The sequence below is a fragment of the Vicia villosa genome, unplaced genomic scaffold (genome assembly GCF_029867415.1).
Source record: "Vicia villosa cultivar HV-30 ecotype Madison, WI unplaced genomic scaffold, Vvil1.0 ctg.002339F_1_1, whole genome shotgun sequence".
Classification (NCBI taxonomy): Eukaryota; Viridiplantae; Streptophyta; class Magnoliopsida; order Fabales; family Fabaceae; genus Vicia; species Vicia villosa.
In genome coordinates, this window is record NW_026705899.1 from 58993 (window position 1) to 80290 (window position 21298).

At 39.3% G+C, this 21298-nt stretch overlaps 1 protein-coding gene across 1 annotated transcript; it reads left to right on the plus strand.

Annotated features, from left to right (window-relative positions):
• Positions 1-1614, plus strand: LOC131638592 (uncharacterized). The gene is made up of 2 exons (XM_058909161.1): positions 1-839; positions 960-1614. The coding sequence occupies exons 1-2, from the start codon at positions 1-3 to the stop codon at positions 1612-1614; spliced, it is 1494 nt and encodes a 497-aa protein (XP_058765144.1).
• Positions 1615-21298: the final 19684 nt, after the last annotated feature.

A 21298-nucleotide genomic window follows, 5' to 3' on the forward strand; every position in this document is an offset into this window, starting at 1 on the left:
ATGGAAGACCTTGAACAAGAGAATCATGAATTCCGTGATGAAGTAACTACTCTTCAAGTTGGGGTGGAAAGATTGACTGCTTTGGTGGAAAGCTTAGTGGCTGCTCGGAATCAACCATCACCTCCTTCATCTCCTCGTGCCACTCAAACACAAACTGAAGTCCAGACTACTACGATCTGCGAAGTTTCTACTGCTACTGTTTCTATGGCTCCTATCACTGGTCTCTCTCACTATCAGATGCCTAATGGCTACCCTGGGGGCATGTCTTACAACTTTGTGCCAGAGGGATACCATCCTGTTACTGGAGCTGCTCAAACTACTCCTATAATGACCGTGATTCCACCCCCGGTACACACCGTGCCACAAGCTGAGGAACCCATTTACCAAGTTGAGCCCAATGAAAGAGGTAAAGTTTATGATGATTTCCAAGATCAATTCCAAGAGATGCGAAAGGAGATTAAGGCCCTCAAAGGGAAGAATTCATTTGGAAAGAATGCTTATGATATGTGTCTTGTGCCAAATGTGAAAATACCTGCCAAGTTTAAAGTGCCTGATTTTGAAAAGTATAAAGGGAGTTCGTGTCCTCAGAGCCATTTGACCATGTACTGTAGAAAGATGGCCACTCATACTGATGATGATAAGTTATTGATCCACTATTTTCAAGATAGTCTAACTGGTGCTGCTTTGAAATGGTACATGGGATTGGATAGTACTCATATCAGTTCTTTTGATGACCTTGTAGAAGCGTTCATTCGACAATACAAGTATAATGTCGACATGGCTCCTGATAGAGACCAACTCCGAGCCATGGTACAAAAGGAGAAAGAGTCTTTCAAAGAGTATGCACAAAGATGGCGTGAGGTTGCCGCCCAAATCTCTCCTCCTATGGAAGAAAAAGAGATGACCAAAATGTTTTTAAAGACCCTAAGCTCATTTTACTATGAAAAAATGGTTGCAAGTGCTCCAACCGACTTCACTGAAATGGTGAATATGGGAATGCGACTAGAGGAAGGCGTACGAGAAGGACGATTGATTATGGAATTTGGATCGTCGATTGGAACCAAGAAATATGGAAACAACTTTCAGAAGAAGTGGGAAGATGAAACTATTGCTTTTGCAATTGATGGTGGAGAGTCTCATAACTCACGTTCCTACCGACCCTTAGCTTATCAGCAAGCGCCATTCATATCATACGATCAGTATCCATATGTTGCGGCCGCACAATTCAAGCAACCATACCGACAGCCTTGGGCATCTCCTCCTCATAATTCTTCACAAAATACTCCTCAGAATGCAGCTCAGAATCAGAATCGTCAACGGAATCAGAATAAACCTCAAAGGAACCATCAGAAGGAGGATCGCCGCATTGACCCAATTCCAATGACCTACGCTCAGCTATGGCCATATCTAATCGAGAGTAAAGCAATAGCTCCCAGACCAACCCGACCTGCAAAGTTTCCATTTCCCAAGGAATACAATCCAAATGTCAAGTGTGATTTTCACGATGGGATATCAGGTCACTCCATTGAAGATTGCAATGTCCTAAAGGAAAAAGTTCAAGATCTGGTTGACAAAAAGATACTCTCTTTCAAGGATATTGGTCCTATGCCATGATCAGTGCTGAGACACCAAGAACATTCCTAAAACCAATGGGTCAAAGCAGATCATTGAGCCATTTTTTATCACTTGCATTTACGTTTCTTCGCTTGTTTGCTAAGTGTTTATTTGCTTTTGAACATTGTTAACTTTAATGGTAATATTAATGAAATGAGCATGCAAGTTTTGAATTGGTCCATTCGTATTCACTCTTTCTTCCTTTTATTTTATTTTGTTTCCTAAAAATAAAAAAAAATGAAAAAAATTATGTTTATGTTTCTCCTATTTCCTTTTCTCTACCATACTTTTGTTTAAGCAAGTATTGGAGGATGACGATAAACAAAATACCCAATTTGCATCAGTGTGCTTTCAAATAAAACTTTGTTGATGATGTACAGGAATCCTTTCAAATCCCCAAACACTGGAGATATAAGGATGATAATCCCTTGTTAACCCCTTTGAGCCTTAGAAGTAGGTGTTTTCTTTCTGCACGCAATTGAAACCCTTAATCAAAACCTGGGGCAGGGTAGTTGTTCAGTTAAAATGACTAATGCATATGATTTCCAAGAGAATCATTTCATGGGAACCATTCTCGACCAAAGGTCCAACCGTATCCTCTCTTCGTACACTATGTCGAAGAAGTAATGAATATTCAAAACTCATAACGGTTGTCTTTCCTGAACCATCAGTGGGGCAGTCATACTCCTCTCTAATCATTGAACAATTGTCACACAAGTTGTTCAAAAAAAAAAATCATTCTAAAGAAAAGCCCACTAAGTCAAGACCTAAAAAGGAGACTTAGGCAAAAAAATTTTTAGGGATACAAAAGTCAAAATAAAAGAGATCAGAAGATCATTATCAAAAGAAGAAAAGCAAAAACAAACTTGTGTGACTTCCAAAGAAGAATAAGGGACTGCCACCTTAGAATCCATTGGTTCTCAAGCGTCATTCGTAATCCTTCTTGGAAATTGAATACATGAGTCAGTTAACTGAACTTAGGACTGGAGTACATCATGAAGAATGGGTGGGTTAAAATCAAAATTTGAGCCTATATCATTTGTTTCTCAAACCGTGAACCTGGCCACGTTACAACCTTCAAAAGTCCTAATTGAATCAAGGTTTCTTTTGAAAGCATACTAAAGCAAGGTTGCGTTAACCTGACTCCTGAATATTTGCTAATCATTTGTTTTGATACCACGCTATCACATCATCTTTCACATCTGAATTTCAAACTTTCATTTTCATCAGGATTTATTCATCGAATACCACAATTTCATTTCAATAACTGATTTGTTTCCAAAACATGCATGCACGTCGCATTAAAATTACCATTTTGAATTGAATAGTTTCATTTGTAATTAAGCACTTTCCATCAAGGAAGTTTCGATAATGAAAATTATTTGAAGAGCCTATAGTGGAACCATCAGGGTTGCACCTCTTCAGAAGTCCATCATTCAGGGGCATTTCATTTCAAAGTTCCCAAGCATTGGGGCATGTTATCTCAGGATCATCAGTTTGAATCCAAAATTGGTTGAAGCAAGTTTCTCCATAGACTCAGCATCCTGGGGCAGATCAAGGTCAAAACCTTTCCATCAAGCAGTCTAAGCAGACTATGCCATATCAAGCAGTCCTCAAATTCAGAATTGGTATCAGGAATTATGCTTGCATAAACCTTCTACCAAGGGACCTTCTTCAACTTCACAAAAAATCATTACCCTCCACTAGGGCACATGTCAAAACATTCCAAACCATAAATTTCATTCATAACATGCATCCATAAATCATGCATATCATTCATGGGGCATCTTCCCACAACATTTACAAATCAAAATTTCAATCTTGCTCGGTCTTCTCCATTGAAAACCAAGCCTGGTCCACAAAGGATACCCAAAAAAATTCATTTCTCATTGGCACACATCCAGTAAATTCGTTACTTGCATTGATCAACCATCATACATCATTACACGTGCATCAATTTGCACAAAAGAAAAAAACAAAGATGTCTCATACATAAGCAAAAAGCATGCATGGATTCATAATCCTCAACGATGCCACTGCAATCATTATTTTCTTGTCAACCCACTGGTTGAGAACATACTTGTTAACATTTTCCAACCCACTGGTTGAAATTGATCATTTACCTTCTAGTCTTCTGAATCAACCTACTGGTTGAGAACTGTTCTGTTCATTTTTGTCAGCCCACTGGTTGAATTTAATCATGGATCGTATTTTTCAATTATTGTCAATCCACTGATTGAAGATCACTTGTTTTGTCAACCCACTGGTTGAAGTTTATCTTTTTTTGTGACAATCCACTGATTGAATATCACTCATCTTGTCAACCCACTGGTTGAAGTTTGTCTTTTTATGTCAATCCAATGATTGAATATTATCTTGTTTTGTCAACCCACTGGTTGAAGTTTGTCTTTTGTTATGTCAATCCACTGATTGAATATTATCTTGTTTTGTCAACCCACTGGTTGAAGTTTGTCTTTTGTTATGTCAATCCAATGATTGAATATTATCTTGTTTTGTCGACCCACTGGTTGAAGTTTATCTTTTTTTGTGTCAATCCACTGATTGAATATCAATTGTTTTGTCAACCCACTGGTTGAAGTTTATCTTTTTCTGTGTCAATCCACTGATTGACTATCACTCATTTTGTCAACCCCCTGGTTGAAGTTTATCCTTTTTGTGTCAATCCACTGATTAACGATCACTTATTTTGTCAACCCACTGGTTGAAGTTTGTCTTTTTTTGTGTCAATCCACTGATTGACTATCACTCATTTTGTCAACCCACTGGTTGAAATTTGTCTTTTTTGTGTCAATCCACTGATTGGATATCACTTGTTTTGTCAACCCACTGGTTGAAGTTTTTCTTTTTGTGTCAATCCACTGATTGAATATCACTTATTTTGTCAACCCACTGGTTGAAGTTTGTCTTTTTCGTGTCAATCCACTGATTGAATATCACTCATTTTGTCAACCCACTGGTTGAAGTTTATCTTTTGTTGTCAATCCAATGATTGAATATCACTTGCTTTGTCGACCTACAGGTTGAAATTAATCATTTTTCGTGTCAATCCACTGATTGAACATCATTTGCCTTGCACTGGTTGAAATTTATCGTTCATCTTGTTAACCTGCTGGTCACAGTCAATCATTTACTTTTCAAAGCAACCCACTGGTTGAAAGCAGTTTTTCTTTGTCAATCCGCTGGTTGATACAGTCAACTCACTAGTTGACAACAAATTTGTTTCACCTTCATTAATCCACTGGTTAATGTTAGTCATGTCTTGTTTTAAAGTCAACTCAATAGTTAATGACATTTTGTTTACATCCATCAATCCACTGGTTGATGTGTTTCTTTCTTAATTGTTCAAACTCAATCCACTGATTGAGGACATCGTGTCACTTTTCATCAATCCACTGGTTGATGTTAGTTCTATCTTGTATTTTGAAATCAATTCAATAGTTGACTTACCTTCATCAATCCACTGGTTGAGAACGGCGTGTCTACTTTTCACCCGTCCGCTGGCTGATAATAATTTCCTTTTTTTGGACTCAACTCACTAGTTGATGTTTTATCGATTCACAGGTTGATGTCAGCTCTCTCTTTTGTTTAGGCTCAATCCACTGTTTGAGAATCAACCCTTTCGTTAACCAAACTCAATCCTCTGATTGAAAACGAATTCTTTGCACCATTTCCATATCCCCAACAAGAATTCATGCATCCATGCATTCATGACATTTCATCGCATTAAGGGTCAAAATTCAGGTCACTTAGTATTTAATTACCTTTCGCATTTGATATCCCGAAGACCAAAGTCGTTCGAGCTATCTACCTAAAGATAATTAAATAGGGGCATCTGTCGCACCCTAAATTTTGACCTAAGTTTTTTCATCTGATTCATTCACATTAGCATTGATCAATTCATTTGCATCATTTGTATTTTTTGTGTACAAATTAATAGTTGATTGTTTGTTAAGTCCATTAGCCCGGTCATCTTGCTAATCACGTTGCATCCACGTTGTGACCGATTTTTGCACCTTGTATATTTAGTTTTTTTTATCATTTGTTAATTAAATTAATAAGTTAAAGTTAATTATTATTAAAATTAATATTTCTCTAATAATCAAACTAATTACTATTTAAATTAGCATTATAGATAGTAATTGCTTTTTTTTTCTTATCTTAGTCATTTTCAATATTATAATAAGCTTGTTATAAAAATCAAAAAAAATATAATACATTATTTTAGATAGTTTTAACTTTCACAAAGAATAGTACATTTTTTGGGATCCTATGCAAGGATATTTCAATTTTCTAAGTAACAAAAGACAAAAGAAGAAAGCTGTTGTAGCTATCCCAAGCTTATTGCCCTGCATCGCAAAGCCATTAACCTGCGGCAATAGTCCAAAAACCTGCAAAAGCTGCTCCACCATGCTGCTGCCCTGCATAATATGTCCAAAGCATTCACCAAAATGGCTAAGCAAAATCCTGCAGCAGAAAGACAATGAAATCATTCGATGAAATTGTTCAAAATAACACAAATTTCCCCCCAAAACCAATGCTAATTCTTCTATAAAGAGACAGCAGCAACACCTCAAAGGGAGGACAAAAAAAATCTCACTCTCCTCACATATGAACCTATTCGGTTCACTCCCTCAAAAACAAATTTCCATAGAGTCACACTTAACCAATTCAACAACAAAATACAACAGACCTTCACCTCTGTTCACACAAATCATAGCCTACCACCACATTCACCACAAACCGCAAAACCGAATACACTCAAACTTCGACACCTCCATAACCTAACCTCACAACATAACATCACGGCAACACAGCATAACCGAACAACATATACACAAAACTCGGACACAGCATCAAGCAGAAGAAGAACCGCAAGGAGCACAGAGTCAGAACAATTTCAGAAGCGAATCCAGAAGAAAAACGAGCATACTCAGAAGAAGAAGAAACACAGAGAATAGAAACGAAGCAGAGCAAAGAAGAACAGGTACCTGGTTTGTTGTTTTCGTTTGATTTACGCTTCAAGACACATGTTGTAATTTGTAATCGAATGGAATCAATCGATTGGGGCTGAAGGGATCAATTTGGGGCTTAGGTTTCTTGCTTGAGTATGATTGATTGTGTCTTCACTATGTTTTATGCAAACTGAACGAGATTGTGAGATTGAAAGCGAGAGAATCACGAGAGTGAAGAGAGAAATAGCGCGCGAGAGAGATGCGAGGTTGAGAGAAGCTTGATTTGTTGTTTGTCTGAGTGTTAATGAAAGCGAATCGAGAGAGATTCGAGATCAAGAGAGATGCGAGATTGAGAGATGTTGTATGTTTCTATTCGTGTCTGAGCGTTGAGAAATCGAGAGAGGCGGAGAGTTCTTGTTGAGTTGTTGTTGTTTTCTTTTTCATCGTGAAACAACGTGAGTGAGAGGAGAGATCGATTTGCTGTTGATGAAACGCAGAGAGTCGAAAACGAGAGAGTCACGTTTGTGGCAAAGCCACATACTGTTAGATTTTAGGGTTTTTGTTATTGTTCCTTTTTCTTTGAATCGGGCCTGAGTATTGATATAGCCCAGTCCGAATTCATTGCTGCACACCCCCATTTTCCTTGTTTAAATTGTCTAAACCACCTTTGGGCCTTGTTTCAGTCCAGCAGCGCCCTATGTTCTAATGCACCCCCATGTTTTGTTTTTTTGTCTTTCTTATTTTATTATTCTTATTGTAGTGATTGTTTTAATTTCTAATAATAACAAAAAATACAAAAATATTTTGCTCATACCGAAAAAATAAAAAAATTATGTTTTAATTAGACTTTTATTTTTCTTTTTAATATATAAAATGCCAAAAAAAATTATATTAATCTTCAATTCAAAAATAAATAAACCTTGGTCCAACGCCAAGTCGTTACAATAAATTTCTCGATCCAATGTCGAGTTTCTTTTCAAAATACTTTAAACCATACCAAAGTGATCAAGTGACAAGAAGTGCACACCTCTTGAATACCTTCGATCCTTTGAATCAAAACACATTAATAAAATCAAAGTGATCAAGTGACAAGGGGTGAACACCTCTTGAATACCTTGATCTTTTGAATCAAAACACCTTAATCAAACCAAAAGGTTAAGTGACAAGGGGTGAACACCTCTTGAATACCTTGATCTTTTGAACCTTTCTTTAATCAAACCGAAAGATCCTGTGACAAGAAGTGCACACCTCTTGAATACCTTGATCTTTTGAATTAAAACAAATTAATTAACAAGGACAACAAGTGACAATGGGGCTCGCTCCTGTTCAATACCTTGGGTAAAGACGCGCTAGGTGAACACCTATGCTCAATCCTTTGCTAAATGTCCGTTTAAAACACAATTTCAATTTCATTCAACCATTTTCGCCTTATGGCTTTTAAAACTCTTTTCATAAACGAGACACTTATTCAATTTTAAAATGCGAACATACTTCCACATGTGAAGATCGAATATCTTCCACTCGAATGCGATAATGGCTAAAATCTTGTCTCACTCCTGATTTAGTTATCCATTCTTGTAGTGATCTCATATCCATGTGCGCGTAGTATTTCCATTTGAAAGCGATCGAGTACCTCTCGCTAAAATTAACCAACAAACTCGTAGTTTTTACCGAACTACGATCGCTCTGACTTTCCCATTGCACGAGGGAATACGTAGGCACAAGATACAAATGTCTTGGCGAGCACAATAATAAAAAAAAAAAAACCCATTTTCTTTTATCGATTAATAAACTAAAGAACACAAACATTACGCAAACACTCATTCATAAAACTAGCTAAATGGGTCCCATCGAGTACGATGGAGGTGAGGGGTGCTAATACCTTCCCCTTGCTTAACCGACTCCCGAACCCTAATTTGGTTGCGATGACCATCTTATCCATTTGTTTTTATTCATGGGTTTTATTCGATATTTTCCCTTTCCTATTGGATTAAATAAAGATCGGTGGCGACTCTGTTCTTTTTCGAGTGTGTAGACACCTCGAGTATTTTTTAGCGCTACACCAGGTATCCACGGTATGGTCCCACCGCATTGTTCCCCCTCTGGGGAACGTATCTGGCGGACCTGGGCATGGCGTCAACGTACACAAGATCGATGTGGAAGCCGTGGATGCGGGAGAATTAGGAGATGATCCAGCTCTGAAACAGAAACACGATAATGTATTATAAATAAATACGAAACATAAATAAATACGAAACAATTAAAATGAAACGTACTGTAACTAGTGTGCAGGATCCGACCAACTGCCTCGTCCTCCAGTTGGAGGCCTCATTCAGCTTCTGGTAGAGGTATGCCAGAGTAGCTGCCCCCCAGTTCCACTGGTGAACGGTATCCAGGTCCATGAAGTAGCGGAGGTAGGTCACGTCGACGTACCTTGCACTCTTGTCCACACAGTATGCAGCGCCTACCACATGCATGTACCAGCACCGGAGAGCGCAACCGCGGTGATACTGTGTGAATAGATCGTCACCCGCCTCCTCGGTATCGGCCGCCGCGTCCAGGTGGTGCTCGAAATAGCTGCTCAGTGTGGTGAACCGGATATGAGGCCCATTTGTCGTGATGCACTCGAAGTCAGCAACATCGGGCTCCATGCCCAAATAGAGCGCCATCCACTGACTGGCCTCGACCCTCTGGATCCGGGAGTGGGTCAACAGCGACCCCCTGATGGGCAGGTGGAGAAGACACTGCACATCATGCAAGGTGATCGTCATCTCCCCAACCGGCAAGTGGAAAGAAGACGTCTCCTTGTGCCAGCGCTCCACAAATGCCCCCTGCATGCCGTGGCTGATGGTGGTGTACCCCGTCATGCAGAGCCCGCTAAGCCCTGAACCTCGCACCGCGTCGTTAAACCACTCAGCTGCTGGTTTAAACAGACTGAAAATCTTTCGGGCGTGGTTCACCATTTTCAAAGGACCTCTCTCCTGTTACAAAAAAAACAAGTAAAAGCATATGTTAAATAGACCGTTAAGAAAATATCGAATAAACGTCTAAATTATAAACGGTTAAATTAAAAAAAATACCTCTCCCTCCCAAATATGCCGAGCGACGTGATCGCGGTAGGATATCAGCACGGAAGTGTCAAAGGGCCCTTCCGGGTAGCTGTCCTCCTGCTCATCCTCCTCCCCCGGTGGAGGGTGATCGCGACTTTACGTGTCTATAAATCTGGTAACTGCAAGTGCACAGTCGTGTCGTGTAGTTTTAAAAGATATCGAATCCACAGGGACTATGAATCGATCTACCGTTATCTAAGGTTACTATGTAAAGCTAGGAGTACTAAAATTTCGATTGTTCCTAAGGGAAAGTGATTGTGAGAAAATAAAGAATAATAATAAAAGACAGGTATCAGTATGTATTTCGTTTAACTAAAGGTAATCCGAAGGTCCATTGGCTTTTGCATAATTAAATTAAAAATCTTTACTAATTCCATTGATTAAAAATCCTCGTCTCAAACTTTCGCTCTGTTGATTCAGACTACTATCCTAATCCTAATGTACGCTTTCGCCATCCCATTAGATTTTAGAAGAGCTTTTTGGAAACAATGTAATTAATAAAATGCCTATTTTACGAGGTTGTTATCTATTTAAATCTCCTAATCTCAAACTTTCGCTCTGTTGACTCGGAGCAAGCTAATAACCCTAATGTACGCTTTCGCCATCCCGCTCGAGTGTAAAAACAATTTTTGAAAATAAATAAGTTCCAATTAGTTTTAATACGCTTTCGCCATCCTTAAAACTAATGTCCTATGTCTACTATCTGGTTAAAGATCTCAAACTTTCGCTCTATTGATTTTAACCTTTGACCGTCCTAACCCCTCAAACTTTCGCTCTATTGGTTTTAAGACTTACTAATTAAATTAGACATATAAACCAAAAATAAGTGATAATTAATAAAACATAATTAAGCCAATTTATTTCGGATCCCTACGGTTAACTTACTTTACATACCGACACCTTTAGTAATTTAGCCAGACATATTAATACGATTAAACATGCATAAATCGGTTCGGTTCATAATAATAAGCATATTAAATGGCATATAATATATCATGCAATAATAATATAAATTAAAGCAGTAAATAAAAACCTGAATTAAATAAATGGTAATTGAATCTTCGAGTACTGAACTTCCACCACAGATTGGCTGGATCGTTCTTCGAATGGCGGTAAATAAAACAAGGAAATAAAAGCGATAAATCTAACGTAAGGCTAGATCTACGAAAAGTTCACAACAATTTCCAGTGTAGAAATCGTTGTGAGAAAATAAACGGTTGAATGAAAGCAGAATAAAGAAAAGCGGTTCGCGGTACAATTTCGGCAGCACTTCGTTGGCAGGAAATTGGACCCTTTGGAAGTGAGATAGCAGGTCCTATTTATAGGAGAGGTTTTGCTGTGACGTTGCGTGAAAAGAGGAACTTTTTGCAGACTGGGCGTGGAGACGTGTGTCTCCGTTTCTTCAGGAGGCAGCTTGACTGACTTGAGACGTGCGTCTCAAGTGGAGAAGATGTAGGAACATGGAGACGTGCGTCTCCCTTTGCTGACGTGGCATAGAGGACGTGGAGACGTGCGTCTCCACTTGCTGGGCAGGTTTGGGCCACGCGCCTTTGGTTCCATGGTGGGCTGAATATCTCTTTTGGGCCTTTTGGGTCCTAATTGCACCCCTCTTTCGCTTCAGCACTCCTTTTTCGTCTTTTAGGCATAAATATCGGTCATTTAAGCTCTATTTTCTTTTCTTTTCGCAAATAGTCGTAATTGAAGTGTAAAACCTGAAACAAAGCAAATACTCGCGTAATATCATAATAAATTAACATAATAAACGGAAAATGCTATAAATATCTATGGATTTTAAGCTAAATATACGATATAAAATCGTGTTATCAAATTCCCCCAGACTTGAACCTTTGCTTGTCCTCAAGCAAAATAATAAGATAAAGATAAATGAAACACACTTCCACCACGTCGTTTGGTCATACTCAGCTACATAGTGTTCTTATTTGAAAATAATGATAATGATCCTAGCAATAAACTTATAGTAACAACACTAAACAACTCCGAGTATGCATACCAATCCGAATCATGCCATTATAGCTCGACCTTTTTGACTCGTCATCATGTTTCACCCTTTTCATTCGCGCGCAATCACATTAAGCCCATTATCTTGACACGCACATAGCAGAGTAGTCGGTTAGTGACTATGATCCTTCTCATGGAGTTCTGGCACAATATGTGGTATACTCCTTAGCATTCACTTGTAGATTGTGGGGAATCGGACAATAGTCCTTCCTACCAAGTTCAGTACCAGATGACTTCTGAACCAATCGACAGTGAGTTTTTAAATTCTTTGTATTTGAGATTTGCGACCGTTAGGTTAAATGATCTTGTGAGGATCACCTTACTTAGTAGGCACATTTCTTCTTATGGTTAAGCACATAATTATTAGTATGAGGATCATACACTTATATTCATCGACTCTCTGCGTAGTTTGTATCTAAGACGGTGCCGACTGCTAGAATAAACTACTAAGGGTTATTTCAAAACTTAAAGTCGATGGTTTTGGTATAACGGGTATTCAAATCGGTTACGCATACTTGGGGGTTTTAGAGTGTTGGGACAATAAGGATATTGACTATATTCAGTTTCAATGCGTTGAGTGTTTGAGTAGCTTCGTATTTCTCAAACGTGTGGGGTTTGCGTTTATCGTTTAGGAGCAAAATTTTTGTTATGGCTCAAGAAAATGGAAGAAATTGAAATAACTACGGAATTATACATATAAGACTTAAATTCCATAAATATTCTTTATTGAATTTGAAAAACATTACAAGGAAGGGAAATAACTGAAGGGAAAAATAAAACTAAAGGAAATAGAAATGGTACGACTCCCCCAGACTTAGATGATGCAATGTCCTCAGTGCATAAGAACTACTCCTCATTGTTGCGGTTGCGAGAACTGCTCGCGCCTCTTGTACGAACACGGCGACGTCTATCAGGAGGAGAGTCATTCACACGAATGTCAAGATCATGCAAATATGTAGCAATTTCAGTGTATTGACTTTCGTTCCTAATAGCATAGTCACGGTGCTCCTGTTGCATCTCTCGGATGAGCCTAATTGTTTCAGTTTGGTTTGTCTGCATAGCTTGAACGAGTTGATCTTGGCGTTGAATAGCAGCATACATGGCTTCAAGAGTGATAGGCGGAGGGTTGTTTGGAGGAGGTTGGTTGACATCAGCTTGCCCTTGGTTGAGTTCTTCTTCATTTGCATCCATAGGTTCATTAGGATGTTCTTGTTGGTTATCTTGAGGGTTGTCTTCAATAAGCCTCCAACGTTGAACATAACGGATGTTGATTCTTTCAGGGCATGGAAGGATGACATAAGGAATAGGAACTTTGTTGACGACCAAAGTGTATCGGTCATCATGGCGGGGTGAAACCAAGTGGGAGTCACGGCAGTAGGTGAGATCGAGTGACTGAGCAGGCTTCATGAGATGTGAGAGTGAGAGGAGCTCGTCACCAAGACCTAAAGCACAGGCCAAGGAAGTAATAATTCCGCTAAGCAAGAATGGATTTGTAGCGGGGGCGTTGACTAAACCTTGGATGTGTTGGAACATAAACGGTGCGACATTGAAACGGATATTATTAAGCGCACAGTAGAGGAAAAATAATTCATTTTGGTTTACCTTGTGGTTGTTAGATCTCGCAAAAATAGTATGCCCCAAAACACGTTGAAAATAACGTATAGCGGGGTTTTGAATGTGAGAAGCATGGAGAGCTCTCCAACCGGTAGGATTTTCTCCAGTGAGATTGAACCAAAATTCAAAAGCGAGATCCTCCCAAGATCGACCATTGAGTTCTTGAAAGATTGAGCGGTGAGCAATAGGTGCATGATTAAAATGCAAATATGAAACTACGACATCTTGATCTAGAGCATATTCACGGTTGAACATCCGAAATTGGATGCTACCGGTTGAGAGTGGTTGATTAGAGGGAGTGTCGTAGTTGAAAGAACTCAAAAATTCTAAGACGAGCGGCTCATAAGTAGGTACGGGTTCGGTACAAAGATGGTGGAGGCTAGATTTAGTGAGCAGACGGGTAACACCATCAATGAGACCCAGAGTTTCTAGACACTCGGTGTTCACAAATTTTGTGGGAACAACCGAACGTTCGTAGAAGGCGACATATTTTGTTCGTTGAGCATCATTGTCATCATCTCGGAAGATAATGTTTGAAAGGTCGGGAGGTGGTCTCTCGGGACGCTCACTACGGATGAATGAACGTGGAGGCATGGTGAGTATGGAAATGAAAAATAGAAATGGAGTGTAGGAGAATAGAGAATGGTATGAAAGTTGTGAAGAAGAAGAGTGGTGGTGGTGTGGTTTTATAGTGAGGTTTGAAAATGGTGTGGTTAATGGAAAATTAAAATGGATTAATGGTGGTGTTTGAAGTTTGAATAGAATAGAGAAGTGGGAAATGAATGGAGTTTAAGAGGTGAATGATGGAGGATGAATGAGGTTTATGGAGTTTAAATGGAATAAATAGGGGAAGAATGATGAAGAGTGAATTTTGAAATTCAAATTCAAAATTCAAGAGGGAAAGAAAAATGGTCTGCGTGGTCAAATGCAGACTGCTGGCCTTGGGAGACGTGCGTCTCAGGCAGTCAGTCTGCTGGGGCAGAGCATGGAGACGTGCGTCTCCTGTCCCCTGATTCTTGTCAGCTGGTCCCACACAGATGGAGACGGGCGTCTCCTGTTGCAGGCAAGTGGGTCACGCATGCAAGTGACCAGACAGTGCTGACAGATACCATAAATTGCCCATCAGTTCAGAACAGTGTCGAATTTTAATACTATTAACAGCAAAAAATGATAACCAGGCAAGTATATATAGCAGTCAATAGCAGTGTAATATAACACAGTAGCAGTAATCAAAAGAATTTTGCATTTAATATTAAACCAGTACTGAGTGTTAACAGAAGCAGAAAGTAAAAGTGCAGAAGAATGAAAATCTAAACTAGGAATAGAAATTACTAAAACTAGAAATAAAATCTAATAGTCTAATACGGTAACATCTAGCCACGTCTATTGTTGTGCTCATTAGACTGAATGTGTTTGAAAACTTCGTCGAACTGAGCATTTACGGTGTCGATAAAATCGAAGAACTGCATTTGCAAAGTGTGTAGCTCGTTGCGCACGTGTTGGACATCTTGTTGTAGTGCAGTGATGGCTTGCTCGTGCGTGTTCAGATTAGGCATTCTTTGATTCACCGATGCGGTAGATGTAGCGGGTTGTTGTTGATCGAGCTCGACATCAGTCATATCAACAGTGTAGTCATCAACAGAATCTTCAGAACGAGTTTCAGGCTCATACTCAGATATAGGTTCATCAACAGGAAGAGGTTCGTAATCAGGAATGGGTTCATCTTCAGGATTAGGTTCATAGTAACCAGGAGGTGTTTCAGGTTCAGATTCAGATGCAGGCATTTCCTCATCAAAATGTTCATAGGCTTGAGGGGTTTCAGGTGAGGGTTCTCTTTCAGGAATCTGATCATAGAAAAGCCAGTTGGCAGGGTTGTGCACACTTGTCCTAGGACTCGGTAAAGTGAACTGATCCAGAACTTTGTTATCAATGAGGAATTCAAACCGATTAGGTCCAAGGTTACCGATGATACCTCGATTAAAGCAGAAGTGAATGTCCATAGAATTGTGGGAGCCAAGAGGTGTCAATCTAAGCAAAGGTACTCTCATTCCTATAGCATTAGCAATCATAGTGACAAATTCGCCGATCCTAATAGGTGAAACTTCGTCATGCGTGATGCGCTCGAAGTTTGTTAGCATGAATGCGATGGCATTGACCCGGCGATTCTGAGAGGTACAAAACATGATGAACAACTCTTCTCTAGAGACTTCAGTGACATTATCGGGTTTACCAAAAATGTAGTGAGCAAGGATCTTATGGAAGTATCTGAAGGCTGGGTTATGGATGTTCTCAGATTGAAATTCATTCTCTTCAGGGTTGTCGTTTCCAGTGATCTTGCCCCAGTATTTTTCCAACTCCCAGTAAGCAAGATTGTCTTCAGCTACTTTGGTGTATGCATCTGATCCATGAGGTAGTTCTAACATTTCAGCAAAATCTCGGATGCAGAAATTAAACTCCATACCAAAGAGTCTAAAGAGAATAACTCCTTTTCTCAGTCCTTGTCCACAGTTTGGAAGATAGGTCAGGGAGCTCAAGAATTCCAGAGTGAGCTTCCGGTAAGTGCTAAACTTGCGGAACAAGTGAGAACCAGTCCAACCAATTTGGTTAAGCAGGTGTAGGATGCTTTCTTCGATACCAAGTTTCACCATAGTTGGTTGGTGAGGATAGCAAGTCAAATCCATGTGTCTTTCAGCCAGCTTATTAAATCTTGCTTCTTGTCCTCTACCACGGAACACGACTTCCATATTATCAACTTCTTGCATCGTAGTTAGTAGTTAAATGAAAAACCTAGAAGTTGAAAATATTAAGATTAAGTCAGAACTAGGCTAGTGTTAATTTTAAAAATAAAAAAAAATAAAACAAGTTATAATAATAATTATAATTATAAAAAGGAAGTATTTTCTCGAATTAAGATAGCAGCTATAATTATAATAATTATTATAAGATGTATGAAAAAAAATAAGAAAATTAAAATTTAGAATAATTAAAAATAGAATAATTAAATGAAAATTAAAGGTTAAAAATTAAAAATAAAATAAAATAAAAATAAAAAGAACAAATAAATGTGGGTTGTCTCCCACCAAGCGCTTTGTTTAATGTCGTAAGCTCGACGATTTTAAAATAGAAAACTATTTTTTCGAAAGAGCGGGCAGTTCGTCAAGTTTAAAAACTTCGATGTTTTCATCGTATTCGAGATGATGGTAGTACTTAAGACGTTGCCCATTTACGACAAAAGGTTTGACGGTTTCTCCTTTGATTTCTATCGCTCCACTTGGAAATATGTTAGTTATTTCGAAAGGGTCAGACCATCTAGATCGTAACTTACCAGGAAATAATTTTAGTCTAGAATTAAATAAGAGTACTTTATCGCCTATGCTAAAATTTTTCCTAGATATACGCTTGTCGTGCCATTTTTTCGTTCGTTCTTTATAGATTTTGGCGTTTTCGTAAGCGTCTTGTCTAAGTTCTTCTAATTCGTTTATGTCTAGAAGTCGTTTCTCACCAGCGGCAGTGTAGTTTAGGTTTAAGTTCTTAATGGCCCAATAGGCTTTATGTTCTAACTCTACCGGTAGGTGGCATGATTTTCCATAAACGAGTTTGAATGGGGTAGTTCCTATTGGAGTTTTGAAAGCTGTTCTATAAGCCCATAAAGCTTCATTTAGCTTGGTTGACCAATCTTTCCTAGATATAGCAACAGTTTTCTCCAATATTTGTTTTATTTCGCGGTTAGATACTTCTACTTGTCCGCTTGTTTGTGGATGGTATGGTGTGGCTATTCGATGATTCACTCCATATTTTCGAAGGAGTTTCTCAAGTATTCTTGAAATGAAATGGGAACCACCATCGCTAATTACCAATCTTGGCACACCGAACCTAGGAAAGATGACGTTTTTGAAAAGTTTGATAACTACTCGTGTATCGTTTGTAGGAGAAGCAATAGCTTCTATCCATTTTGAAACGTAATCGACGGCTACGAGTATATATTGATTCCCAAACGATGACGGAAACGGTTCCATGAAGTCTATTCCCCTGACGTCAAATATTTCTACTTCTAGAATTCCTTTTTGAGGCATTTCATCGCGTCTTGAAATGTTTCCAGTTCATTGGCATCTATCACAGCTTAGTACAGCAAAATAAACGTCTTTCCACAGGTTGGGCCAGAAGAGTCCAGATTGAAGGATTTTGGCGCAGGTTCTTGATGTGCTATGATGTCCTCCACACGGTGCAGAATGGCAGTGTGTTATTATGCTTCTTATCTCTTCCTCGGGTACACAACGTCTAAAGATTCCATCGGGGCCTCTTTTGAACAGGAGTGGGTCGTCCCAATAGTAATGTTTTAGGTCATGGAAGAATTTCTTCTTCTGTTGGTAACTTAGATCAGGAGGAAGCACACCAGCAGCTAGGTAGTTTACGAAATCTGCATACCAAGGTGCGTCAGATCAGGCTAAAGCTATTTCTGCTAATTTGTTGGTTTCAGAGTTTGGACGATACGGTTCGAATTCATTTGCTTCTAATTGGGCGATGAGTCTTTCATAAGGGAAATCATCGTCAATTGGTACTTGTTCGGGTTTCAGATTTTCCAATCGAGAGAGGTGATCTGCTACGACATTTTCAGTGCCCTTCTTATCTTTAATTTCCAGGTCGAACTCTTGTAGTAACAAGATCCATCTCAAAAGTCTTGGTTTAGCGTCCTTTTTGGTTAGGAGGTACCTAATGGCGGCGTGGTCAGTGTATATGATTATTTTGGCTCCTACCAGGTAAGAACGGAATTTGTCTAATGCAAATACGACAGCTAATAATTCTTTTTCTGTCGTGGCATAATTCATCTGAGCTTCGTCTAGGGTTCTACTCGCATAATATATGACATGTAGTTTCTTATCCTTTCCTTGTCCTAGAACGGCTCCTACAGCATAATCACTTGCGTCACACATTATTTCGAAAGGCTCATTCCAGTCGGGAGGTTGCATAATTGGCGCAGAGATTAATGCTCGTTTAAGCGTTTGAAATGCTTCAGTGCATTTATCGGTGAAAATAAATTCGGCGTCTTTCATAAGTAGTTCAGTTAAGGGTTTGGTTATTTTAGAGAAATCCTTAATGAAGCGTCGGTAAAAACCAGCGTGTCCCAGAAAACTTCTTATTTCTCTAACGGTTTTGGGAGGTTGAAGGTTTTCGATAATTTCGATTTTTGCTTTATCAACTTCGATTCCTCTATCGGATACGATGTGTCCCAATACAATTCCTTGTCGAACCATGAAATGGCATTTTTCCCAATTAAGGACTAGGTTTACGCTTACGCATCGTTTAAGTACCATTTCAAGGTTTTCTAAACATGTTTCAAAACTTCCTCCACAGACAGAGAAGTCGTCCATAAAGACCTCCATTATTCCATCTAGGAAGTCGGCAAATATTGCCATCATGCATCTTTGGAAGGTCGCGGGTGCATTGCAGAGCCCAAAAGGCATTCGTCTATAAGCGAATGTACCATAAGGACAGGTAAACATGGTCTTCTCTTGGTCGTCAGGGTGAATAGGAATTTGGAAAAATCCGGAGTATCCATCCAGATAACAAAAATGCGAGTGTTTAGCTAGGCGTTCGAGCATTTGATCTATGAAAGGTAAAGGGAAATGGTCTTTCCGGGTAGCTTTGTTTAGCTTCCTATAGTCAATGCACATTCTCCATCCAGTTTGGGTACGTTGTGCTACAGATTCTCCTTTTGCATTAGTGATTACAGTGACTCCTCCTTTCTTTGGTACGACGTGAACAGGACTAACCCATTTACTATCGGATATAGGATATATTATTCCGGCTTCTAGCAGTTTTTGGATTTCCTTTTTAACCACATCGCTCATAATAGGATTTATTCGCCTTTGATGTTCCCTAGAGGTTTTACTATCGTCTTCGAGCATAATGCGGTGCATACACAGAGAAGGGCTTATACCTTTCAGATCTGATATGTTATATCCTAAAGCGGTGGGGTATTTTCTTAGGACATTAAGTAATTTTTCAGTCTTTGTTCGTCCTAAGTTGGCGTTCACTATAACTGGTCGGTTTAGTTCTTCGTCTAGAAATTCGTATCTAAGATCGGTAGGAAGTGTTTTCAGCTCTATTGCAGGCTTCTTAGGTCCAGGTATAGGATCGGGAGTTAAAGCTAAGCATTCACTCAGGTGGTTATCTTGATATTCCTCACGCCAGTTGTCATCTTCAAGAATTGGCGGCATAGGAATTCTTAGGATTTCGGTTTCCTTATTTGGTTCGGATTTTATTTCCTTGACACACTCGTCGATTATGTCAGCAGAACAGCATGTGTCAATTATAGAAGGTGCTTTTAGGAATTGGGAAAGGATAAATTCTATTTTCTCTTCTCCTACTTTGAAAGTAAGCTTTCCTCGCTTTACATCTATAATTGCACCAGCGGTTGCTAAAATTGGTCTTCCCAATATGATCGGGATGTTAGAATCTTCTTGGATATCCATAATGATGAAGTCAGTTGGGATGTAGAATTGACCTACACGAACAGGGATATTCTTTAACATTCCTACAGGGTATTTAACTGAACGGTCTGCTAGTTGAAGAGACATTCTTGTTGCTTTAAGCTCACCTAGATTGAGTTTCTTACAGGTCGAAAGAGGCATCAAACTAACACTAGCTCCTAAATCGCACAAGGCTTTCTCTATGATGGTTTTTCCAATTACGCAGGGTATAGAGAAACTACCAGGGTCTTTCAGTTTTGGAGGCATGTTATTTTGGATGATAGCGCTACATTCAGCGGTAAGCGTTATAGTTTCGTTATCCTCTAGTTTCTTTTTGTTTGATAAGATTTCTTTTAAGAACTTAGCGTACGAAGGCATCTCAGTTATGGCTTCTGTGAACGGTATGGTTATGTTTAATTGCTTCAGAAGTTCTACAAATCTTTTAAATTGCGCTTCGGTTTTTGATTTAGCTAATCTCTGAGGGTAAGGAATTGGTGGCTTATAAGGTGGTGGTGGAACATAAGGTTTCTCTTTTTCGGGTTCCACTTCGTTATTGTTCTCATCAGTTTTAGCAGTTTGTTCGTCAGTTGTTTTCTTTTGGGTTTCCTTTGGCTCTTGTTGTGACATGGGTACGTTTTGAGTTCTAGGATCTATGGGTCCATCGTAATTCGTTCCACTTCGTAGTGTTATCGCGTTCGCATGTCCTTTAGGATTGGGTTGAGGTTGAGCAGGAAACGTGCCAGCAGGGGCAGTAGTAGGTGCTTGTTGTTGAGCTACTTGTGAGATTTGAGTTTCTAACATTTTGTTATGCGTAGCTAAAGCATCTACTTTGTTCGATAGTTGTTTTAGTTGCTCGCTATTGTGGATGTTTTGATTCAGGAAGTCCTTATTGGTTTGTTGTTGGGAAGCTATGAAGTTCTCCATCATGATTTCTAGATTTGACTTCCTAGGGGTGTTTTGAGCAGCTACAGGCGCTTTTTGGTAGCCAGGTGGTACAGCAGGTGCTTGTCCAGGCGCGTACAACGCATTGTTGTTCTTATAAGAAAAGTTCGGATGGTTTTTCCATCCAGGGTTGTACGTGTTAGAATAAGGGTTTCCTTGAGCGTAATTTACTTGATCAGATGGGACTCCAGTCAAGAGTTGGCATTCAGCAACTACATGTCCAGTCAATCCACAAATCTCGCAGTTAGGTGTTACAGCGGCAGCGGTGGCTGAAGGAGTGATGGTTAAGTTCTCAATCTTTTGAGTTAAAGCGTCTACTTTAGCGTTAACGCGGTCTATACCACTTATTTCGTACATTCCTCATTTGGTTTGGGCTTTCTCTAGAGCGGCTCGTTCTCCACCCCATTAGTAATGGTTTTGTGCCATGTTCTCTATGAGTTTGTATGCTTCATCATGGGGTTTGTCCATTAATGCTCCGCCAGCAGCGGCATCTATAGTCATTTTAGTGTTATATAAGAGACCACCATAGAAAGTATGGATGATCAGCCATGGTTCG